The following is a 26,411-nucleotide window of genomic DNA, read 5'->3' as shown; positions in this document are numbered from 1 at the left end:
CATAAATACGTGTCTGAATTTTGTTCCCATGATCATGGGGATGCTGCAACAATCGTGTGTAAAATGGTCATATAAGTAACTTTTTTCAGTGCCTTTATAACTTCGAACTGTCACTAAATGAACTGTTGTAACTCGAGGACTACCTGTATATAGCCACTGAAAAATGTTCCTCAGATTAAGAAAATATGGTGTTCGTAAACCACTGTTTTATCGCAGCATGGCTTAAATTCAAGAATATCTGTATTAGCTCTAATCTACTTAAAGTGAGAAATTCCTACTTGTGATTTCTAGCTGTAAAAAATACAAATAAAGTGCCATTTCAAAATGCATTAAATCTGAGTGAATTGTAGACTACCATCTAGTTTTATGGCTATGATTGTTTGACTTAGGCTGAGGTGAGATATTTTGGGGGGTTATTAACTTTAAATTACATGCTAGTCACAGCCTATGCATTCAAACAATATACAAATGCTGTAAAATAAAAACTATATACTGAAAGAGTATTGTCAATTTCATTCCTGCTCATTTTGTATTGCCAGCAGTCTTCCTACAGGATTTTCTAGGATGTCTGTAACTCAGGAGTCAGCATGAAGAGATAAGAATTATCTCTAATGGGAAAATTACTCACCTCCAAGCTCCGCAAAGTTCTGGTATTTCCAGCTGAATGGTATCTTCAAAACCGTTTCTCCTGCACTGCAGCTGAGCAAGAAATATACCAGCCCAGCTACTAAAGAGAGAAAATATTCTGAAAACACCTCACATTCTAAATACAATATAAATAATAGATATCAAAATGAACTAAACACAATCATTCTTCAACAAGGTCTTCAAGACTTTCTGAAAGCTGAGTATGGTCAGGTCCAACCTAAGGTTGGACAATTTTCAATTCCAGAGGATAGACATACTATATAAAGGCAAACTTCCCAAGTCTCACTAGATGACAATTCCTAATTGTCAGGACCTAGATCCTGTCCCTCTTGCCAGACCTAATTTGATAGATACAAAAACAATGGGAGTAAGTCAGTCCTATGCTATGTAGTGCAATATAGGAAATTGCCAGTATGCTGAATTATACTTAGTGGCAAATTGGGAGTCAGTGGATCTGGTGAAGCAAAGGTGTGACATGGGTCTAATGAGGCATACCCATAATTATCTCCACTGTCTCATACTGGACCAATTGAAAATTCTGGATATACTTCAACAGCAGCCCCCTGTAAATCTCATTGCAGTAATACACTCAGAAGATGATCAAAGCATCAGTGATCATGCATACTGCCTCCTGATCTACGGAAATGTGCAACTGGTACATAATGAAGTTTGCAAAACCATCCTTAGCCATTATTGTCACCTACTGTGGCAGGAGCCATGAGGACCCCAAATTGCACACTACTGTAGTTTTCTCTGGAATAGTGTCATCCCATCCCAGAACTAAGGAAGGGAAATCACTAAATGCAGGAGACTCTAATATCCAAAGGCACTCCATCTTGTTAGGGTTGTTGAAGCATATTTATTCCCAACTACATCCCACTGCCTTCAGGCACTGAGACACAACTTCCAAAACATCATTTGGCCAGCCAGGGCAGATATATACAGCTAAGTTATCATCAGAATGTTGATACTTCACCCAATGCCATAAAAACACTTCACACAGTGACTTCATATAGATTTTAAACAGGAGTGGAGAAAGGCAAGAGCCCCAAGGCACTCCACACAAGGACAGCCCTGAGGCAGACCTCTTCCTTCCATTGACTGTTTCCTCAAGCCATTTGGTTCTACTTAAGGAGTGCACACAAATCAGCAAAAAGAAAGAAGGTGGAAAAGAAATGCTGACATTTCCCATTTAGTGCTGGCATTTCCCATTTTCTAAGAATTGGTGAAACAATGATTTTTTTGATATTGTAAAACATTATTCCAAAGTTTGTTACTCCATAATATATCATCATCATCAGGTTCCAGCCAACCTCTAATTTACCACCTTTGTACCACCTAGTACAAAGCCAGCAAACATGTAATGCAAAAGATTTTGCAATTGAAAGGCTGTAACCTGTTGGAGCAAAGATTTTCAGGATGCCTTTGCCCAAAGTTCAAATAGTCCAAGGTTAATGATGTTGGTTAACCCAACCATATTTCTTGCAGCCTTTTGTGTCTAAAGACTGTCAAAGGAACATACCATCCCAAAATAATTCTTAGCATCAGATAAAAGGTTAATGCACTGATGTATTAATATACATCAACCCACTTGTTTCTCATGCTTATTGTAATTTAATATTGTCATTACAATACTAGTTTCAATATTAAGACTGAAAACTGTTGCAGTTAATGTCTTACAGTGCTCTTAAAGTCCAGTTTATCTTGACTTCATCAGGAATGGATGCAATCTAAATCTTAAATTACATACATCGAGAAATAATTTCAGGTCAAGACTGTGAAGAATATTAAAATATGATTGTTCTGAATCTTGATTTCAGAATATGTGAAAGGTAGACAATGAGTTGGCAATACATTTATAGCTGTTCTCCTATAGCCTCTGGCCTAGACTCTGGCAATTGAAATAACATTATGTATTACATGGAATCTATTACTAATAGCTCTCTTTTCTCTATGATTATGATCACACTACCACTATTTCCTATATACCAATTTCGTTGTATTTAAGTACAATGACAATAAAGATTATACTTATAAAAGAGTTTAAGAGTGCAATTTTTTTTTGGAAAGAGGTATCACCAATTCCAATTACTATTACTAACAGGGCTTTGGATAAAATCATTTACAGCACAACCCAAATAAATTGAGATGATAGCTAGATCCTTCCCAATTAATGTTGTAATGTAGGAATACAGATAGATACTCCTGCCTGTCACAAAACATTTCGCACACATTGGCAATACTAAACCACAGAGATTTCATTTCAGCTGAAGGGTAAGATAATATCTTCTACAGCAGCTTAAGAGAAGCCTCCCAGAGTGAGATACAAACATAGTCCTTTTTCTGGCACTAGGTAGCTATTGGCTAAGACAGCTGCTCCTTTCAGCCTAAAGGTATGGATGATCCTATATAGAGAAGTAACTGCATCAGTCCAAATTCCCAAGCTATATTACACGGATTCCAGATTTGGTAACTGCTGCTTGTTCAAGTTCAGCTTGTTTTTCCTGTTTTTTTCTATAAAATAAATACAATGGAAGTTAGCAATTAGGGAAGTGAATGGGAAAGGTTTTAATTGTACAAATACAGCACTTCATGTATGTTTGCTGAGTAGTCAAGAAAAAAAGAGGGAGAGAAAATGCCAAGTTTCATTTGAAAGCATTTTTAAAACTTTCTAAATTATACTAATAAAAGCTTTCAGATTTTGTCCTTAGAAATACAAAGACTGTAATTTATGATTTCAGTTATATACCACTGGATTTTGAGGAAAATCATTTTAATATTGTTTTTATAACTCATAGAAGACAGCAACCAAGCAAATATTTAAAAATAAGCTTAGATTCTGAGATTTCTAAAAAGTTGAGGGAGAGGGAAAGAGGCAAAAGTCCAACAGTGATATAACTGAAAATGTAAAAGATGTTAGAACAGAAAAATGTGTATTTCTTTCTACCTGTTAAAATGTTCTGCATGTTGAATGACACCAAAGATTATATGTGGACACTAAAGTTGAACAGAGGATTATTTTTCTGGTACATTGGTTGGTTAGTTAGTTGGTTGGTTGGGTTTAACAGATGGGATGAGAAAATTTTGAAAAAAAGTAAGGAATGTGACTTCTGGTTCATTGCAATGGCCTAATAATCCTCCAATTCAGCAACCACATAAGAGGGGGAGGAAAGAGTAGCCAGCCACCCTCCATCTTGCATAGACAGAGTTGACCCTAATAATGGCAAGAGCAAAAAAGTTATCTTATTATGAAACTAACCTTGTAGAACTGCAATGAACTTTTGCTTACTTAATTTATGGATTTATTTTCATTTTAGATTGTAAGCACAAATGCTTATGGAATTTTCTGTTGCAGAAGATAAAATATTGTCACCAATGAAGGCCAGGATAATGTTGCAGGATCCAATATGGGTCTGTCACTGGGACCACAGGTTTAGTCTTCTAAGCTTTTAGACTCATGCTGGATCCCATCCTCAGGGAACTTCTCTCTCACTAGAATGTTCTCTCTCACATATTCTGGTGAGAGAGAAGTTCCCAGAGGATGGGCTCCAGCATGAGTCTGATAGCTTAGGAAGACTAGATCTCTTAGTTCTGTGTCAATGACCCAAACTGGATCCTATAAAATATTTTGGCCCACTTTAGGTTCTGAAGACAGTTCTATTTGGCATTTAACCTGAGCTTTGTAAAAAGGTTTATGCTAGAAAGGAGTGGAAGATTGAGCTCCAGATCTGCTTTCCAAATTATAATATATGCAGAATTTGGTAATTAGATCTGCTTTTTCCTCCATAATAATCCCAAATGGTGAGTACTGTATGTTATTTGTAATTTGCATTAATTGCTATGAAACACACCAATTGAAAAACACAGTAAATACCTTGTGGGATGCTCTTGAACTTGTCGTTCTCATTCCAAGACAGTAGCTACTATATAGATCAATCAATAGATGAATATTCTCTTTAAAATATCTTGAATAAAGTAACTCTGAATACTGGGTTCAGGGCTTCCTTAAAACTGCATAACAGAAATAGAACTTGACTGGGTGGGAGGGGATGGTTCCACAGTATATTTGAACTGGGCAGATTGTTGATCAGGGTTGTGTGATCCCAAGGCTCTTCCTCCACGTACCCGATTATCTACAAGAGAGAACTTGTAATGAAATAAGAGGGTAAACTCCACTACAACACTTTTAATATCTAAGCCACCTTTCACCTACTTGAGCAACAGGATGGCAATGGGATAGATTCAAAGTATGAATGGTTGCTGAATGAGTGGTTATAAACCAAGGACCAATTGTATTTGCTCTCAGGAAGTCATCCCCTTCAAAGCATGTTAGATATGCGACAGAGACTTTGCGCATGTCAACAGTGTGAGAAATTCACATCTATTCCTATTCTGTTTCCTGTTTCTTAACCACCTGTTAGCCTGTCTTCTGTTATATCCCATGAAAGCTAAGTATGTTAGGAGTTGTGGTGAGAGACTTTCTGAAAACAGCAGAAATTCATCTTCAAGGACTCTTGGAGGAATACTGTCTGGACCTAGGGATTTAATTATACATAAATGTACAAGATTGAACATCCACAAGTAAATAAAACAGTCCCGTTAATGGAAGACCTTGTCTGACAATATATCTTATGTAGCTCAATGCAATTATTAAAAATCATTATCTAGCATGTTTTCACAATTACTGTAAATACCTTTGAATAAAAAGAGGTTTTGCACCCTAAAATAACTTGCTCTTTGGGGAGCCTATCCCTTAAAAATGAAAATATTTCCAAAGAAATTATATTTTAGCTTGCAGCCTTGTACTAATTGCTACTGTCAGGCAAAAAGACAAAACTTTTTTATGGTTGCAAAACAGGTTCTTTGGCAGTTACATGAAAGAGGCTGATATTCTATTATTCGCAAGCCAATGCTGACAGCAGCAGCCCAGAATATGCTCTTTCAAGGCTCAGAAGACATGTAGGAGTGTCATAACACATTTCTATACACAGTTTCCCCCCCCCCCACCAGCCTTGACTTCTTCATTGTTATATGCCACCATACCAATGTTCTCAGCATTCCTCCTTTCCAGGTGCTCATGAATCAATGAAGATTTTATCGCTAGCTAGCCAATGTAAAAAGCTGCAGATAGACAATATCCTGCCCATTTGCTGTCTGCAGTAAGTCAGCCAGTATAGACATTGCAAAGCTGCCCTTCATAGTAGGCTTGGCAGATGAAAGTAGTTAACCCTTAGTATATAGTAGTTATTAGTACCCCAAAAAAAATCAAACTTAGGGTTTTTCTGTATCTGAGTATGTTAGTTGATTGGAAAAATGACAGGCAAAATTTAGGCAGAGCTGTCCAGACCAGAAAGAGAGCAAAAACAAACAAGATAGCAAACACAGAGGCTGCTCTTTGCAGACATTTGATCTATGCGCCTAAGTGGACCTTGACTAGTGCAAATAAACACACCTTTGCCCCCCTCTGAAGCATCCCTATTAAAGAAAAGCAGTACAAATTCTGTCCTTATGAGGGATGTAACCCTGTTAGGAGTCAATATTATGATTATTGTTCAGCAATTAACAATGGTAAATCTGGTAGGATCAGCCTTACTTGATAGCTGTAGATATTTGGAAAAATAGTGTATAACAACTAAGAAATTGTGACTTTTGAATCTTGTGTTGTAATCCAAGTTGAATGAAGTTGAAAATATATCTGAGTCATGCAGGAAGATGAATCACACATAAGATTTTATTTAATATGTCTCTTCCTTTTAAAAAAAATTATGGGCAACAAATGCTAACCATTGGATTTCTACATGGATGGAGAAATTCTACAAAGTTTGGGATGGAGAGTTGTTCCAACCCTTCCCCCCCCCCCAATTGTGCTATTTATGATTTGTATTAAACCGGAAGTGTCAAACACAAGATCCGCAAACCGAATCTGGCCTGTGGGGTGCTTAGATCTGGCCCAATCAACTGAAACTATCACTAGATGCCTCTTTGAGTCTACATGCTACTTCTCAACAGGTTCTTCATTTGATGTCATGAGTGACAAAGTATGAGAATCTATATATCCACTGGCAACTGTCAAATGCTTTTGGGAAACCATATAACCAGCAGAGGTGGGTTGCTCCCAGTTCGGCTGAACCGGTAGTGGTGGCAGCGGGAGGCTCCGCCCACCCACCCAGACGCTTCTGCACATGCACGCGAGAGCACAAGCAAACCGGTAGTAAACAGGTTATCAACCCACCACTGACAATCAGCAATAGCAATAGCAGTAGACTTATATACCGCTTCATAGGCCTTTCAGGCCTCTCTAAGCGGTTTACAGAGAGTCAGCATATTGCCCCCAACAATCTGGGTCCTCATTTTACCCACCTCGGAAGGATGGAAGGCTGAGTCAACCCTGAGCCGGTGAGATTTGAACCGCTGACCTGCTGATCTAGCAGTAGCCTGCAGTGCTGCATTTAACCACTGCGCCACCTTGCGCCATCAGGAATAAACACAAGTTGGTCATGAAATAAAGCAATATATAAAAACACAAACCACATGAAAAACGTATTGCCATACTGCTCCAGGCAGAAGACATAATCTTTGAACTAATTTATGCTCTTCTAAAAATGTGAACTTTTCAAATGTCTTTGAGTCTACTCTTATTTACAGTAAAACTATATATCTATTCTATTCCATTTGCCTGGAATGGAAAGGTAGTTTTTCCTTATGTAAAAGCAGCATTTTCCTTTTATTCTGCTTTCTTCAAGGTAAACCCCTAAATGTATAAAAACCCTCTTAGGTGATAAAGGTAGACAGAACAAAAATTGGCAGTGGAGTAAACAGCAAAGTTTAACAGAATAACAGAGTTGGAAGGGATCTTGTAGGTCATCTAGTCCAAGCCCCCCTTCCCCCCAAGCAGGAGACCCTGCCTACACCATTTCTGACAGATGGCAGTCGTCTCTTCTTGAAAGCTTCCAGTGATGAAGCTCCCAAACTTATGAAGGCAAGGTGTTCCATGGGTTGATCATTCTCACTGTCAGAAAGTTTCTCCTTATTTTTAGGTTGAACCTCTCCTTGAACAGTTTCTATCCATTATTCCTCATCTGGCCTTCAGGTGCTTTGGAAAATAGGTACCCCCCCCCCGCCCCTCTGTGACAGCCCCTCAAATATTGGAAGACTGCTGTCATCTCTTCCTCTGATCCTTCTCTTCACTAGACTAGCCATACCTAGTTCCTGTAACCGTTTTTCATGTTTTTAGCCTCCAGTTCTTGCTACGGATTCCAAAAGGCACGAACAACCAAAGCCGATAATGCAAAAAGGCTCAAAGTATGAGGGGCGTGCATAAGCGCACCATAAGTGCCTACCATCCCTATCCTACTGCCCCCCCCCCCACTTATTCGTATCCATTTCCTGTATCAATAATTATGTTTCTACTTATATATTTTATCTCATATATGCTTAACAAAATAAATAAATAAATGATTGAATGAATTAAATAAATAAATAAATAAATAAATAAATAAAACAAAATAAAACATTGGCGAGAAGTACAATTTGACAGGCGAGCGCGGTTTGACCAGCTCTGGCAGCAACCAGCTTCGGCGGGCTGTCCTAAAAAGGAGCAGCAAATGACCAGTTGCTTTTCCCTTGACAGAGGAACGTCGCGCGATTGTTCTATTTGATAGGTTGGAACAACGGAGCACCCGGACGAGAAGGGAGCAGGCCAGCGACCGAGGTGTCGCCTGGGGCGAGGAGTCGGAGTCGGCCGTCCCAGCTGCTTCGAGAACTACAAGCTACGCGGGGCGAGGCAATTGGGAGCCTTGTCATGTGACCTGCACAGGCCCGAGGCTGTGGGCGGAGCCAACGCCCGCCCCCGCCCCTTTCTCCGCTTCGTTCTAGAGCCGTCGAAGCGAGGTGGGCTGTCGCTCTCGCGCCTCGCGTCCCGCACTTACTCCTCGCTGCTCGCTGGTGGACCGGGCGCTTTTTTGGCTTCTCGTTCCCATGGCTACCGAGCGGCCTTTCCAGCTGGTGGTGTTCGGTGCCTCGGGCTTCACGGGACAGTACGTGGTCCAGGAGGTCGCCCGAGTAGCTGCCGAGGATGAGCTGCGAGGCTCCTTGCGCTGGGCCGTGGCCGGGAGGTCTCGGGAGAAGCTGCAGGACGTGGTCGAGAAGGCGGCCGCCAAGTTGGGTAAGAGAAGGGAGGGCAGGTCTTGCGGAGTGCGGGCCTTCCTCTTGTCTCCCTCCCCAAAGTCTGCAGTAAAAAAAGAAAAGAAATTAACGACGCGTCCACTGAGCTTCCTTGGCTGCAGTCGGAAAATTAGTAACGATGTGTCCGACGTTGACCTTAATGTTGTGATGCTGGGGGGAGAGGGAAGGCAAGGAAAGAGAGAGGCTCTCCACCAGCCTGGCCCTCTTCAGATGCCTTGGCCTGCTTTTCCTAACGTTTCAGTTAGCAGAGGTGTGCCATTTGGGCGAGGCACATCTGGAAGGAGAAAAAACAGACTGTGCCTAATGTAATTATTCCCTTTATCCCTGAGATAAAGCCTGGAGGCTTTGATCAAGAACGTTAAAAGTTGCTGGTTCGGATCAAAGTTTCACCTAATCAAATTGTTTGTCTGTCAGGGTGCCAAGGAGCAATAGCAATAACCCTTGCTTCGACGTATATACCACTTCACACAGGGGTGAAATTCAGCAGGTTCTGACAGGTTCTGGAAAACTGTTAGAGGAAATTTTGAGTAGTTCGGAGAACCGGCAAATACCACCTCTGGCTGGTCCCAGAATGGGGTCGGAATGGAGATTTTTGCAATGTCCTTTGCCAGGAGTGGGGAGGGAATGGGGAATTTTGCAAAAAAAAATGAATTTTACCACTGGCTTCACAGTGTTTTACAACCTCTCTCTAAGCAGTTTGCAATGCTTCTACTTGGACTCAGCCTTCCAAGGTCAGTAAAATGAGGACCCAGATTGTGGGGAGTAATGTGCTAACAGAGAGGAGGCGGACTGAGTCAGCACATTGCCCTCAACGATCTGGGTCTTCATTTTACCGGCCTTAGAAGGCTGAAGTCCCTTCTCTATCAGATATTTGTTTATTCTCCTATTCTGTCTTAATTGCCCTAACTGTCATTTAAAATCATACAAATTGCCCTAACTGTCATTTAAAATCATACAAAGGGAGTGTCATTATATTTCAGCTCATTGACCAAGAGTCTGGAGTGCATAACTCTATGCTTCCCTTCCCAATTAGGGGCAGGGAAAGTGAGATAAAATTCTGCATCAATCTGCATTGACTTAGGTGGTGCCAGAGAAGTTATTATTTTGCAATTTTATAATAATAACACTTTTAAGATTGCTTGCTTTGCAGCCTTTTTCACGACACTGCAAAATCTTTGGAAGTCACCAAGCTTGTTTCCAGAACTAGATTTGTTCAGTGAAAAGAAACATTTTTGCATTTTTGTCCTTGCACATTATATCTCTTTTATATATTTACTTTTTTTTTCTAGTGAGCATTTGTAACAAGTGACTATCTTCCCACATGCTTGTGTAGAGAAACCATATTTGGGAGATAGTGATGCAATTTATATAGAAGTAATATAATTTGTTTCCTGGAAGTAATTAGAAAGCTAAATATAAAAAAATAGCATCAATAAATGGTGATTGAACAAATAATGGATTGAAGAAAAATAATTAAAGAGATTTTCAGAATAACATGTCAATGTTAAATTTTCAGGGAAAACAGAACTGAAGTCAGAAATTGGCATAATACTATGTGATGTCAGCGATCCATCTTCTCTTGCTTCTATGGCTAAACAAACGAATATTGTTCTAAACTGTGTAGGCCCAGTAAGTGCTTTCTTCTAGTTTTTTTCATGAATAAATAAAAAATGTGCTTGTCCTAAAGCAATTACTTAAAACATGACATTGTTATAAGATATTGCCAGAAATCTATTTGATTTTTATATTTTGTAATTACATTTTTGTTATTTCTTTAGGAATATTTTTATCTGTTAAAACAAAAAGTTTCCTAGTTAAATGCAAATTAAAATCCTATTTCCTAACACTGAAACTGAAATTCATAATATTAATTTTTATTAATCACTCTTCTATAGTATTAAGCAAATTAAAAGAAAACTTGTGCATAGCTGATACCAAAAACAAGTTAATGGAAGTTAATAAGCTGTTAACATCAAAGTAGTTTGATATACCTTATTTTATGCTAGAAAATGTAATTCTCAAGCAAATTTAAATTATTAAAGTATTGTATTCAATGTGTTTAAGCATTGAATCTAGAGAAAGTATCTCAATTCCAGATCTTCATATTTGCAAACTATGAAATTATCAAGAGAAATGAAACATTTTGAGACTGTTTTACAATAAACTACAAAAATACTAGACTGGATAGTATTTTATCATTGGTACATTACTCCACCCTTGATTGCCAAAATGAATACCGTAATTCAATAATAAGGCAACAATTTTGAAACCAGGGGCCTCAAATGGACTAATTTAAGGACTGTATCCAAATCCAGAACCCATGACTTCTGTGGAATTGAAATTTGGAAAATTTTATAAAACCTTTTATGACATAAAAAATACCATGAAGCGTTTTATGTCGGGCAAAGCCCAAGAATGGCATGGAATAATTTAGCTAGAGTTCAATTCTTTATTTGCTTATACATAGTAGGCAGAATCTTACCGGGCTAAATCCTTACTACTATCATCCTACAGATATTCCCTGGGAGATTTTAGGGAGTGCCTGTCTTGTACTCTCTTTCTCTGTCTTCTATCTAGTTCTGAGCTGGGCTGCCTCTTGCCTCCCTCCCCTTTCTGGAATGTGCGTCCTCTTTCCTGGGAAACTGCCATTTCACTGAAGTCCACCACCCCAGCTTTCCCTTCTGTGTGGGCACCATCTCATATTTTATGATATAAAATGTCACAAAACATTTCTTGTGGCGAGTTGCTATGTTTTACTGTGCTATAAAGTTCAACTTGAACTATTTTCAAGGCAGATATATATCTCTGAATTTTTTAAGAACTTTTCCGGCAGCCCATTAGATACTCTTCCATTGTTGAAGGCAGTGAGGAATCTGGTAATGAAATATCTCTGAAATGATCATAGATTGCTTAGTATAGAAATAAGCCTGGATTCAGTAGTTAAAAAAGACATATAAATAATAAATCAGAAGAGTGATTTAGATAATTTTAATAACCTGGATGCATAAAAGAGATATTTTAAATGTCTATGGTTCTATAACGAGGCAAAGCAAAAAGGAAAAGAAAAAACTCTTAAAATTTTCAAAGTCAGAAAACAAAAACAAACTAAGTTCTAGGGCTTTATTTGATGGGATTAAAGACGAAAATCATAGAGAATAAGGGGAAGGAATATAAAGGTGATTTATTTGATCAAAGATAAAGAGATGTGTTGTTATCTTCAATAATAATTGACTTTTTCTAATTAAGGTTGAATGATGAGGTTTTAAGTATCTGTTTTCATATATATGACATATGAGAAGAAAATTTTTAAATCTGTTGATTAATTTTAATATAGTTATGTATTTTTTCTGATAACATTTAATCAATTTTGATTGACCATAATTGCATGATAAGGTTTTGGTGATTTCTTTATAGGTAAAGTTTGGGATACAGAAGGAAAAGAAAGGATTATAAAGTGGGTTTTTGGATTAAGTTTATAATAGATACATTGATACTTTTGATAACCCTTAATTGATCTTTGCTGATTGGAATTGAATTATGAGCTTTTAACACATGTTTACAAATAAGGAATTAGATAGGTTGAAGATTCTTTGTTGCTTTTTAAAATAAGGTGATAAGTTATTTAAAAAACTATATTTGTGACAAAGGGGGAAGCTTTTTCTTTTTTCTTTGCTTTATACTGAAATATTTTTATACAAGTTAAATTTTTCTTTTTGTTTTCTTTTTGTTTTAATTGTTTATAGTTTTTATTCAGGTTTATATGTATAGCTTTCATCTCTAAATTATTATAAAATAAACCCAAATATTTTTATTCACATTGAATTTAATTTATTAGCTAAATCATAACTATATCCTAACTTTGTTAAGTTTCCTTTATTTCTTTATTATTATTTTTTAAATGGAAAGGAAACTTCAAACTAGGTCTATTAAATTATCCCAGATTAATATAATTTATTATTCTTTTTTCATTCTTACAGTACCGTTTTTTTGGAGAGCCTGTGGTAAAAGCTTGTGTTGAGAATGGCACAAATTGTATTGACATTAGTGGAGAACCACAGGTAGGTACAATTAAGAAAATAAATCAGACTTTGAGGAATAGTATTTGGTTTAGGTCACAATCCCAACTCTTTTTTTACTTGTATTTCTTATCTTAGTGTAGGATAATTATTTACTTCACATATCAAACTTTGTATTGGTGTTCTGCATACTATGTGATCCACCATCCATGGGTGCTGGGAACTGCAGGGTTTTTTTGTGTCTGTGGTTTCCTCTCTACTCCCACAAACACCTCATCTTTCATTTCCATAAATTAGCAGTGTGAATGGACATTGGTAGACAGGAACTGTGTTTAGGATAGTAAAATTATTTTTATTTATAAATGTATTTTTATTTATAATTATATTTTATACTACCTTTCCTCTGGGAGTCAAAGAAAATACACAATTGGGGTTTCCTTCCTATTGTTGTCACCATTTTATGAGGTAGGGTGGGCTGAGAGATGATGAGTGGGTTTGCACCTGGGCTTTCTTAGTCTAGTTCCCAACAATTTAACACAGTGGTCCCCAATCTTTTTATCGCCGCGGACCAGTCAGCCTGTGATAATTTTACCGTGGCCCGCTGAGCGCGCGCAGGGTGGGGGGGGGTGTAAAAAAACTCCCAGCCCGGAGTACCCCTTTAAGTAATCCATATTTCAGTAAACTGATCTACCGTCAGGCTGTTGCTTGTAAACTGGACTAACTATTTCTAGTTAATTTCTAACTATTTGAATGGAAGATTATATGCTTATAGTTTCTATTCTTTTGTTAACACACAACCACATTTTTATTCTTCTACAGACACCATTTTTAATTAGATGTTAGATGTTGCATTATTTTCAATATGTATTTGTAAATATATGCCAAATAGATTGCAATCGCTTTCTGGACTTCCTTTAAATTTGCAGGTAAATGCTGCAATAGATATATAGCTCCCATCAGATTGATGATCACCCAAAAATGTTATTCATTGAATTCACTGTGAATCCTTTCTTAGTAAGTGCATTCAAGCCAGCCTACTACTAGCTGGTAGCCTCTCTGTCCATTCACCAAATTATCTGGGACAGGGGTGTCAGAGTGACATCGAAAATGTCAAGGTAATAGCCATGACTATGAAATTAAAAGCCTATTTATTCTTTTATTTGCATCACATAAAAACCAAGATGGTTCCCATCTTGAATTTTTCTAAATACATCCTACATACAACCATGATGCAGGAGTTTTCATTCAGCAAGAAAAAGGAACCGGTGACTTGAGCCAAGTCAACATCTGGAAATCTTATCCCAGTCATATCCAACCTAGCTTATTTTTTGAGATCACCTCAAGGCGAGCTGGAGCGGGACGCGCTGCGCCACGAGTTGGAGAGCTTGGAGAGGCTGAGCGCGCAACTTGGAGAGCTGCGTCTCCGCCGCCTGGAGCCCGAGCTGGCCCGGCGGCGGCAGCAGCTGGAGGGGCTGTGGGCCGACTGCGCCGCTCTGGAGGCGCTGCTGGAGCAGCTCCTGGCCGAGCACGAAGGGCTGCAGGAAGCGCGCAAGCAGCGGCCAGCCGCGCTGCTGTCTGCCCCGCGCGTCCTCCGGGCTGGGCGCTCCGAGAAGCGGCAGCTGGCCTCCGACTACACGCTGGTGGTGAGCTGGAGCTGCGCGCAGAGCCTGGAGTGATACGAGGCCAAGTTGCGGGCGATGCAGGAGCTGGAAGGGGGCCACCTGGGCCAAGAGGACCTGCGCAAGCTGCGCGCGCAGAACCAGGAGAGCCGCCGGCGCCTCGAGGAGCTGTGGCACCGCTGCCGGGAGCTTTGCGCGCTGGGCAAGCGGCTGGAAGAGGAGCGGCTGGCGCAGCAGGAGAGCCACGGCGCCCAGCTGCAGGGATCATGGCCCCCGGCCGCTGCGCGGCCCGGTGCCAGGTACTCCGCGGCCCGGCACCGGTCCGCGGACCGGGGGTTGGGGACCACTGATTTAACACACCATACTAGCCTTTTAGGTGAAATTATAAAATTCTATAAATCTGTGTTGAATATTAAACATAAACTAATTTTACATTTAACTGTAAAATACAGAATTGTTTTGATGGTTAATAACATTTAATAAACAAACATTTATAATATTACTAGATGGCACAATAGCCAAGAAAGCAGTTTAAAAAATAATGTTAAGAAATTTATTTTTGCTTGAATGTTAAAAATGTGTTTCTTTATATAATATTGTTTTTCTACTTTAGTTTCTGGAAGGAATGTATCTACATTATAATAGCAAAGCTGAAGAAAAAGGAGTATATATTGTTGGAAGCTGTGGTTTTGATTCTATTCCAGCAGATATGGGAGTTTTATTCACCAAAGACAGCTTAAAAGGTGATTTTTATGTTTGACTGATCTTTTGATAAATGCTAGGAGAAGTATGGTAGTACTTTATTTGTATGTTTCAAGATATTAGTTTAGTTTGTGGTAAAATGCAGCCTATATTCTAAAAATGATTTGTTTATTAATTATTTAAACATGCCTCACCTTCCTCCACCTCTTTAGCTTATCTTTTAGTTAAGCTTTCATTGATCAAATAAAAACAAAACAGCTCTTATCCTGCATCTGAACAAAACCATATAACAAAATAAAAGGGGGAAGAGAGGCATCAGTACTGAAAGTTAAATAATTTTAAGAATAAATAATAATAGTGCAGAGAGTGGAAATGTCTGGTGGAAGATCTGACCAAATATCTGGCAATCTTGCTTCCCACAGATCTTTTGTTGAAAACTAGCTGTGAAATTGAGGGAAATACCTTCCCCAATTCTAATCTTCTAACAAAGTCAATGGAGTGCCTCTATTTCTAATTTCTTCTGCAGTAATTAACTGTTTATACTTTTCAGTGTACACCATTATGTCTCATTCATTCTAAACACTGCGCTTAAAATGATTTATTTACTTATTTGTACTCTGATTTTTATTCTGACAAGTACTTGATATAGATAAAATATGAAAGTAGAATATAAAAAGCTAATTAAACTCCTGATAAACATTTCTTTACAGATTTTGTAAATATTGAGAGAGGGGGCCAAATTTAATTCTTGAAGGAGTCTTTACTACAGCCTGGGAGCTACATGCAAAAAGTCAGAAAGGTTGGCCTCTGACAGTGGAGATAGTGTCAGCATACTAATAGGAAAAGTCTTTAACAGTTTCATAAAAAGAGAGGCAGTTGCATACATAGCTCTAGGACTTATTTAGGTGCCAGTACCTCCAATTGTACTTCATTTGTAATGAATAGATAACAGGCATTTCCTTAATACAACCAGTATTTGGTTCCTCTACCTTATACAAATTTACCAAATTTTGAATCTGTTGCATTTTTTACATAATTTTCCTGCAAAGATTCAGTTGTGTTTCATGCAGAGATTCAGTTGTGATTCAACACAATTGAATTGTGTTGTTCTCCTCAAGATAGGATGTAAACATTATCAAATCCATCCAGTTCAGGAAGGATATCAACTGGCAGACTAGGCATAATAAAGCAAAGTCACTCCTTACTACAGCTGTCTGCACACAAACACTGATGGTGTTTAAAAAATAAAGAATACTCTTAGACTATGAATCTAATTTTGGTGATAATGAAATCCCATCCACAATTGGTTGAACCTCAGTTCCCAATTCAGGTTTCTATTTTCCAATAGCAGTTCTGTTATTTTTGGCTCCATGTTCAATTTGTTTTTCTTCATTTATTCCATTACCAATTTTAGACTTTGTCCAAGGGTACCAATTCTTCCTTAAAATTTATGGTTAAAAGCAATAGAGTTTCAAAAGTTGGATTATCTTCCTCAGATTCACATCAGTGTTAGACAACATGATAGACAATATGAAAGAACGCTGAGGGACAACACAGGCCAGTGGCCTAGGTATTGAAGAATAGTCTCCCAACATCAGCTCCCTTATATGGCAAAACAAGGAGGAGAGGAGGAGCACTTCTACTAAAGAACAGTATCTTATAGATTTGATTCCACCAGAAAGTTTAAAAAGATACCATGAACCCTATCTAATTTCCAGTCTTTCCAATATATAAGCACACCAGAAAGGCAGACCTTATGTTCCTTGATTGACTGGAACAGCAATAGCCAAGTGTGGGAAGATCACACAGATATTCTGTTCTCCTGAATTTTTCAGTGAGCTGCTCAGGTGAAACCAGGGTCTATTACACTCTTCTTCACTCATGATCAAGAACCTGAAGTAAATCTTATTTGCAACCTGTTCAATCTTGGAACACTTTGCAGTTTAAGTTGTATATTTTAATGTCTCCAGTAGAAATTGAAATCCTGTTTTCTGCACTAAAGGAAACAAGTGAAATGAACATTTTTCTTTGCAAAATGTGCCTCAAATAAATTAGATGTCATGTTGTTGAATGCGTAAAAACCTTACTATATATCAATTATCCAACAGTAATAAATATTAACAAACTGACAGTAATTTGATATTTTAAAAAATATTAATTGTTTCTTACTATCACAGATCATTATTAATTTCTTTCTTTAAAGGTACTTTAACTGCAATTGAAAGTTTTTTGAACGTAAAATCAGGACCAGAGGTTGGTTAATTTCTTCTTTTTTTCATTAGGTTTTTTGTGCTAAATTATAAAAACTGTAGCATGAACCTGAATATGACCATTAGTATATTTTAACTATTGGCAGATTCTCACTTATTTTTTTCTTTTACTTTTTGCCTCAATCTTATAAAACTAAGCAGTTCACAGCAAGATATAATACTGATAATTCTGAAACATTCACAGTACGTTATATATATAAAATAAAAGTATCAGCAAAATAGCAAAAAATATCTCTTAATGCTTATTCTCATCTAATTGTTTGTTTTCATACATTTTCTGCTCAGGCTACATTGTTAACAAATAATATATGATATTAAGTACATTTTATATTTATTTGTTTATTTCTTTGCTGTCTACTCAAAACGGCTGTAGCAATATAAACAGATCCTTAAAATTTATTATGATATATTAATTAAAATATTACCATTGGCAGAAAAACTTGTAACATCTAAATAAAACAATTAACAATAGAAACAAATGCAAGTATAATACCTCTCTATCCAGGAAAACAGATCCCTCAATAGGTTTTCCCGCAACTATCCATAAAGGAAGAATTTTGAAAAAGGAAGGAAAACTAGGCACTTTTTAGAGGAATTTCTTAATACTATTTTCACCAGTTCTCTCAATTTCTGACCTTGTTGCTCACCAAATAAATGTAATGCCCATGTACCCAAATTATGGATTATGTGGCCCTTTCTCTTGCCTGTTTCTGTAACAAAATCATTGAGTAAAAAGTAAGTAAAAAATGGCCAAATGTAAGCACATAGATTTTTCATATACATTAATTTAATACCTCAGTCAGTTTTGGTATAAATATAATTGATATATAAATAAATAAATAAATAAATAAATAAATAAATACTATACATATACACATACACACACACATGCATATATATATATATGCTTCCATGGTTGGTTTAAGTGGATGTGCCAAAGTAGCATGTCATTCCAATACAGTATGTTGAATGATAATGCCATTTTAACAGGGAGCCTGCATTCATGATGGAACCTGGAAATCAGCTGTATATGGCTTGGCGGATCAAGAAAACTTGAAGAAAATTAGAAAACAAATTGGATATAAACAACTTCCAGTATTTGGAGCAAAACTCAAAAGAAGGTACATAAAATATACATCTTGTAGTGTTTTAAATTGCAAACATGTTGTTCAATATATTTTTTAGAGTAAAAGGAAGAAAATGACATTTTTAATAATTTTGATCTGTAATCTGTTATTCAAAGCCTTTCCTGAAATGAAATGTGGTATTGGAATCTATCACTAAAAAAATAGGTAAACAATTCTCTAGACTGAAGGCACCTATATTTTGCAGCTCCAGATGGTGATTTTCCACTATTCTCCAAAATTCAAAATCTATTTTGCAATTATACATACCCAAAATACAAAAACAAGCTGAAAATGTTAATCTCAAGCCCAGTAATATCATTGGACTCATTCCCTATAACCCTTGGAAAAAACACTGCTTATCACTACTGTAAATATCCTTTTTTTTTCAAAGTGCTGATCCAAGCTATGTTTGTTATGCTTCATCTTCTCTTTGTCTTTTTTAGAGGTACAGTATTTTACAGTAATGAATTCAAACAGTATTCCATTCCATTCATGGGATCAGATGCCTCTGTAGTAAAGCGAACACAGCGGTATTTGCATTCACATTTGCAAGAAACACCTGTAAGTTTATTTAACATGTTATAACATAAGTTTTGTTTCTTTTTAACAAAGGAATACAAGCTTCCATCTTTTATGTAAGCTATGAAATCTATCAGTGATGTTTTACTTTTTAATAATAAGCCCTTGTCCACATCTTGTCAATTTTTCAAAATTTGTATATAGGGACTCACCATCTTAAGTTATTCTTCAGAAGAGTGACATTTTCTACCTGCTCCTCTTTAGCCCATTACCTTCAGACATGAGTCATTGTTGTAAGACCATATTCAAATAATATAATATAAAATAATATACATATTAAATAATATATTACATATTATTATTATATTATAATAATTGACCAACTCCAGACTTATACTTCAAATTACTTCTTAAATAGCAAATAGGAGGAAGAATATAATTGTTTCTCTTATAAAAATGTCATGGTATTCCATTGAAATGTCCTTCTAATATTTTGACCATCCTTAATCTCAAGGATTTCAGAATATGTTTCCTTTATATTGCCTTTAGAAAAGTACATTACTGTGTTCTTATTGCTTTGATCGCAGATATGTTGCTAATACTCTGTAGGTGACAGTGTAGACCCAGTATTAAAGTGTTTTCTTCTGTCTGCAGCTCTTCTTACAAGACCCTGATTACGGATAGGGAGTATACTTCCTAGATTAACTTTTTTAATAACTTCGATTAGCTTGTTTATGAAAAAATTCTGGGCCTTTTTTTTTTTTTTTGGTAAGTGTTTCATGGAAATGGATACTAAACTTGATATCACTTACCTCTCCTATTCAGGTGCAGTATGGTGCTTACACCACTGTGGGCGGCCTCACTTCTGTCATAAAACTAATGTTTGCTGGTCTTTTATTTTTAATGCTTACAAAATTCAACTTTGGAAGAAAGCTCCTGTTAAAAGTAAGATTTCTTTTAATTAGTTTTGAAATTTGACAAATTTTGTCAATTGTTCAATTATTCTGAAACTTACTATGAAACTGCTTTCTTCAGTATCCTGAATTCTTTTCTGGAGGACATTTTACAAAAGATGGACCAACAGAAAAACAGGTAACTTTACTTTTGTTATTACACACTAATATACGTATTTTATAATTATTGTTTTCTGCATATTACTAACTGAATATAATCTGTACTTTATGCAGTAAAAGAGGTCTCATCTTTATTATTCTATTTTTTTACTCTGATATCTTAACATGAGACTGTTATACATACTGAATCAAACATATTGTGCTCTGTAGCCTATATTAGAAAAATGTTTTAATCCTATACATGGGATTACATTAATCTAAATGCAGACTAAATATCTCAAGCTTCTATAAACAAATTGAGTGAACAATGGCAAATGTTCCATTTGGGAATGCTAGGATGCGTTAATAGTGTTGAAGTCCAGTTGGCAAACTTAACTTGTTTCACCATTGATTGTTTTACTTAGATTTGCATTGGATATGTTCAGGTTTGCTGTATGGCATCAGAAAGCTCATCTGAATGTTGAATAAAAAAAGGCAATATGTAATCTTGTAAACATAAATCTTTTTTATATGTTGTATTATTTGCATACATAACATCTCAGGATTTCAGTCTGCAAAAATTCTTTGGCTGATCAGTAAGAATTAAATCACAGTATTATTTTCTCTTAGCATAGCATGAATATCTCTGAATCTAGTTTGCTATGTTAGAAATACTAACCCGTAACTAAGTTTTTCTCTTACTTTAAGGTTACATATATATTGTTCTTGCAAATCGGGTTAGAGATAAAAATCATCGTTAAATAATTTGATTTCATTCCCAAAATTGATATAAATTAGAATGCAGGGTAATTGTATACAGAATATGTATGCATGATTTACACTGAGGTGCTGTCTGGTGATATAATACTGTTTTATTTTTTATCTTTTGAATGATAGATGGAAGAATCATCTTTTGAAATGACCTTTCTTGGAGAGGGATATAGCACAGGAAAAAATTCACTGGAGGGCAAACCTGATGTTAAAATCTGCACCCAAGTGAAGGGACCAGGTAGAACAGTAATATTGGAGTAAAATTAATTGTATTATTAATTACATACAACAATACTTTATTTAATACTAGCTGATAACATGGTGTTGCCTGGGTATTCATAGACGTGGAAGCGTTTGTCTGACAGGGAGCCACTGAGAGGGGCCTTTCTTCCCCCTACTCCCATGCCCATCATCCCTGCCCTCTTCCTTCTCCCTCCCATGCACTCCTCTTTCCCATCCTGTCTATGATCCAGGCACTTTGCCCCAAATCCATCAGGCGCTTCCCCATAGGTCCACTGGAGGGAGAATGCCTAGGCTGGCTTTTCAGAGGAAGCTGTGAATGAACTGATATCACAAACAATTCCGCTCTACGATGCCACACTTGCTCTCCTTAATGGCCCAGGCTCCCCCTTCTCTCTCCATAACATCACAAACAATTGCTGCTCTAGGACACTGCACTCACTCTTCTTAACAGACCAGGCGTTCCAGAGTTATGCTGGAAAACACACACACACCAGGTGTGCCGTCCTCCCCCCACCAGTATTTGTTTCTAGAGGGTACGTCATCTGTATACCAAGTTTGGTTGAAATTCCTCAAGGTGCTCCAGAGTTACGCTGGAACATACATACATACACACGTACGTATGTAGGTATGGCCTATATAAATATAATATTATAAATAAATAATAAAATAGAAGATAGTTAGAGATAGATAGATGATAGATAGATAGATAGATAGATAGATAGATAGATAGATAGATAGATAGATAGATAGATAGACAGACAGACAGACAGACAGACAGACAGACAGACAGACAGACCGACCGACCGACCGACCGACCGACCGACCGACCGACCGACCGACCACAATTCATATAGCATTAAATATATAACCAAATGGTTGTGTGGGTAGCGATGTTTGCAAGGTAGGTCAGACTAACAAAAGCAGTGTCATGGCATTGCATTGTACAGCCCTTTTTATATGCATTGTGATTGTAGATATGCACCCAAAATGGTGGCGTTTGTGATACAATAGCCTAATACTTTCTCTATGGATGAATGTAGCAGGATTCTGTGGTTGCTGTGTGTGAAGGAGTTTTATCATATAAAACATGTTACAAGTAAATAAGAATAAGAAAGCTGTGCATCATATCACATAAAAAGGTACATAACATTGCATTGTTTCCAGCAATAGATAATGAAAATAATATTTTATGTTTCTTGGTATTCCAAAATATCTCAGTGATATTAAAACAAACTTTTTATGTGAACAAGATTTCAGAGAAATATCAAACAAGTGAAGTATGTGGTTCAATTCAGACAGTTCACCAAAACTGTTGTTTAAGAATTTGTTAGCAAAGCCATTCACATCCGTGTTTTTCTTCCTATTTAATATTAACCACAGTTTGCCAATTTGCACAATATCACAAGTTAAAAAATGAAGTAAAGAATGATGGAAATTAAGCCTATGCTTTGTTTCCTAACCCTATAATTTATAAAAATGTATCTTCCTGAGCAGTTGAAATACTATACTGAATCAATATAATTAAAAGGGTTTTTTTGTAGTCGTTATAGAGAATTTATAATGCAAGACATGTAGAACTATTTTCCAGGATCTAATTATACAAAATCAATATTCTATTTGTGCAGTCAAGTTGTCCTTCCTTTATTTAAAACTGCTTCCAAAGAGTAGAGGACAATTCAGAACGTTGTGAGGATCAATTTGTCTGAGTAGAAGTGCCTTCTTGTCATGGAGATGTACCTCTGCTGTCAAACCTTGTGATTGCAATGTACACTTATAAGGATGCATTCAGAAATATTATTCTGTAATGCAGAGAGAAGGATTAAATTAATATGAGGACTGGTAGCCTACATGCAAATGATACATAATTGCTTTGTTTGTAAAACAAAGTACAAAGTTAAAAAAGCACCATTCTCCTATTAAGTTTGATAGAACCATTTGCAATTTAATTTTTTCTTACTGCCAGATGTTCTTTCGGTGACTACTAATTAGTGTCAGTAGTATGATCATGATGTAGTAAGCAGCAAGGAATGATGGAAGTCAGAGATCAGAGAACTGGTTTTTATGCGCTTATGGTGAACCTAGGTTTATTGTTTCAATAGTGGCAATTTCTCTTAAGTTTAGCCTGGAAATAAATTTCATTAAAACCTTGATGCCACTACCTCAAAATAATGAATGTACAGTTCTTATTGTTTTTTCCCTAATATGTATAGGTGTAAGGAATGGGATTTTTTAAAAAAGTTCTGACTTCTATTTACTTAAAGGACCATTTGGTTACAAATAAATAGATGTTATTTAACAGGTAATTTAGGATATTGGTTGTATTTAAAGGTACAGCAGAACAAAATTCCTCCTGGACTACCAGTGTTTCTATTTTCATACACAGTATACAGTACTTTTTCCTTGTTGTGTCCAACGGTTAATTGTGAGTATGGTGGCACACTGGTTAGAATACAGTATTGCAGGTTATTTCTGCTGACAGTTCAGCAGTTTGAGTCTCATCAGCTCAAAGTTGACTCAGCCTTCCATTTTCTAAGGTGGGTAAAATGAGGACCCACATTGTTAAGGGTAATATGCTGACTCTTAACTGCTTAGAGAGGGTTGTAAAGCACTGTGAAGCGGTATATAAGTCTTGGGTGCTATTGCTGTTGCTTCTTTTGACTTCCCTTCTCTGTCCAGGTTCTTGTAAGCTCTTCCTATTCTTACTGAGATTCAGATAAAGCAACTACTGTATCTACTGTATTTCTACTTGATCACAATAGTTTCATTTTTCATCATCTTCATCTCAAAATGTTCTGAAGTGATGAATGTAATGATATTTCTTTCTCTTTACAGAGGCTGGTTATGTTGCTACACCTATAGCAATGGTACAGGCTGCTGTAGCACTTCTTAAGGACAAGAATTCACTTCCTAAAAAGTGAGTGTTTATCCTCTAATCGTAAAACATCTTATTTTGCATCCTATAGTTATTAGATGAAAATAAGTACCAGAGAAATTTCACAATTGTTGGTGTCAGTTTTTTCAAATAAGTTGAGTGAAATATACAGATAGTCCTCGACATGCGACCACAATTGAGCCCAAAATATCTTTTGTTAAGTGATATTTGTTAAGTGAATTTTGCTCCATTTTATAACCTTTATTTGCCACAATTGTTAAGTGAATCACTGCAGTTAATAAGTTAGTAACATGGTTGTTAAATGACTTTCCCCTTGATTTTGCTTGTCAAAAGATTGCAAATGTGACCTTGGGACACAGCAATGCTCATAAGTATGAACCAGTTGCCAAGCATCTGAATTTTTATCACATCATCATGGGGATGCTGCAAAGGTTATAACTGTGGAAAAACGGCCATAAGTTTCAATGTTGTTGTAACTTTGTAACTTTGAACAGTCACTAAATGAACCGTTGTAAATAGAGGACCAACCGTATTTAAGGATAAGAAATTAAATGGCAAAATCCTACTGGTTGAATAGTTCCATGCTATAATAACTCTCCCATTTTATAAGCCCTCATATCAACATATTTTGAGCTATTTATAGAAAGCTGGCAGTGAGGAATAAACATTAGAAACACTACAAGCAGTCCTCAACCTGTGACCACATTGAGTCCATTTTTTTTTGTTGCTATGCAAGGCAATTGTTAAGTGAGTCACACCTCATTTTATAACTTTTTTGCCATGATTGTTAAGCAAATCACTGCAGTTAAATGAATTATGTATTTGTTAAGCAAATCTGTTTTCCCCATTGATTTAGCTTGTCGGAAACGCCCTAGGAAGGTTGTAAATGTAAATATGTGGCATTTGCCAAGCACCTGAATTTTGATCATATGATTTGGGGGGGGGGGACACCACAATGGTTGCAAGTGTGAGAACTGGGCATAAGTCTTTTTTTTTCAGTGTATGGTAACTTCAGTCACTTAGCAAATGGTTGTAAATTAGGGACTACTTTTATAAGGAATTTGATTAACTATGTTTTGTATGCCATCCAAACTTGGTTTGTGAATAAGAGAATATCATATTACTCTATGAATAGTTACTAATAGACGGAAAAAAAGTTACCAGTTTCTTCAAACCTGCTTATCAGGTTTATGATTTGAGCTGCAGTCTTATGTACCTGGATATGTTTTATTGAATTCAATAAATTTACAATTGTGTAATCATGACTATTGCATTAGTTACTCCATAGTTATTTCATGCATCCAATTTATAAAATCACTGTTATGGTTTTTTCCTTTTTTTAAAAAATTACAAACTGTTCGCATTAAGATGAATGATTTTTGGATTATATCGGAAGAAAATCCCATCTTTAACCCCCAACTTGCATTAATATTTGCATTAACATGGTTTGTTGTAAAAAAAATAGGCTTGCTTTTATTTGTGTGTTGCTAACTGCAAATGTGATTTGTTTTACAGAGGTGGTGTCTATTCTCCTGGGGCTGTGTTCTACAAGACAAAACTTGTGGAGAGACTGAACAAGCACGGAATTGAATTCTCTGTCATAAGCAAGTCTGAAGTCTGAAAAGAAAATCTACAAATACAACATGACCAGCAGCTCTTTGTGTGTGTGTGTGCACGCGCATGCACTTTCAAAATGAAATAATAATAAAGTTGATAAACTTAATATGTATAGTGTAACGATACTGTTGCTTGAATGATTTACATGAGAGTTAGAAAGATGGACTTATTAGTATTGGAAATAGGTAACTGCCATTAACTAATTAGCAATGGTTAATCTAATGGAATGACTCATAGAGTCCTCTTGCTTTTTAGAAACAAACCCAATTTCTAGGAGACATTAAATCTAACTCTGATCCATTTAATTTTTAATGAGTAACTATACTTTTTTCCTATTTGATTTTTGAAAGTTATTGCAGATTAAATTGTGGAAACTCTGCCAACTGATCAAATATTGAAGGTGGGAATAAATTCCATTGACATCTTGTTGACTAACGGAATAAAGTAATTGTCCGTAAGTTAGGTCTTAGTCCAGTCATTTGGTATTTTTCTATATTTGATTGTTTGCTATAGCATTATGAAAGCATTTAACTTGTTCAGTTAAACTTCATATCTTAAGTATCCATTCCAGCTGAAACATACCTGAATATCTGGCGTTTTAAGAACTAATCTCATACTTAGTTGCTGTTATTTTCTTTGTTATTTTTCAATGCAATAAAAGGATTGAAAATCTGTGTTCAGTTTCATAAATGTTTAAAGCATAATTCAGTTATAGTGTAAGAATTAGTATGATCCAATAGATTAAGAAAA

The 26,411-nt window shown here is 36.4% G+C and overlaps 1 protein-coding gene and 1 long non-coding RNA gene across 2 annotated transcripts; one reads left to right on the top strand and one right to left on the bottom strand.

Moving 5' to 3' along the window:
• Nucleotides 1–903: 903 nt before the first annotated feature.
• Nucleotides 904–8,398, bottom strand: LOC148044992 (uncharacterized). The gene is made up of 3 exons (XR_015696966.1): nt 8,176–8,398; nt 4,523–4,781; nt 904–3,162 (listed from the first exon to the last, which is right to left on the bottom strand). It is a non-coding gene; the product is annotated as an uncharacterized LOC148044992 (long non-coding RNA).
• Nucleotides 8,399–8,521: 123 nt separating this feature from the next.
• SCCPDH (saccharopine dehydrogenase (putative)) lies at nt 8,522–26,334 on the top strand. The gene is made up of 12 exons (XM_014052310.2): nt 8,522–8,812; nt 10,349–10,461; nt 12,810–12,890; nt 15,081–15,210; nt 17,373–17,422; nt 18,430–18,560; nt 19,010–19,127; nt 19,911–20,030; nt 20,121–20,177; nt 21,035–21,146; nt 23,984–24,065; nt 25,560–26,334. The coding sequence occupies exons 1-12, from the start codon at nt 8,626–8,628 to the stop codon at nt 25,663–25,665; spliced, it is 1,287 nt and encodes a 428-aa protein (XP_013907785.1). The 5' UTR covers nt 8,522–8,625; the 3' UTR covers nt 25,666–26,334.
• The last annotated feature ends 77 nt before the right edge of the window (nt 26,335–26,411 follow it).

This window comes from Thamnophis sirtalis, unplaced genomic scaffold (assembly GCF_051295495.1).
Source record: "Thamnophis sirtalis isolate CommonGarterSnake01/CBP01778 unplaced genomic scaffold, rThaSir2_p1.2 scaffold_6, whole genome shotgun sequence".
Classification (NCBI taxonomy): domain Eukaryota; kingdom Metazoa; phylum Chordata; class Lepidosauria; order Squamata; family Natricidae; genus Thamnophis; species Thamnophis sirtalis.
Note: the sequence above shows the minus strand (reverse complement) of the source record. Positions and strands in the feature narration are given on the sequence as shown.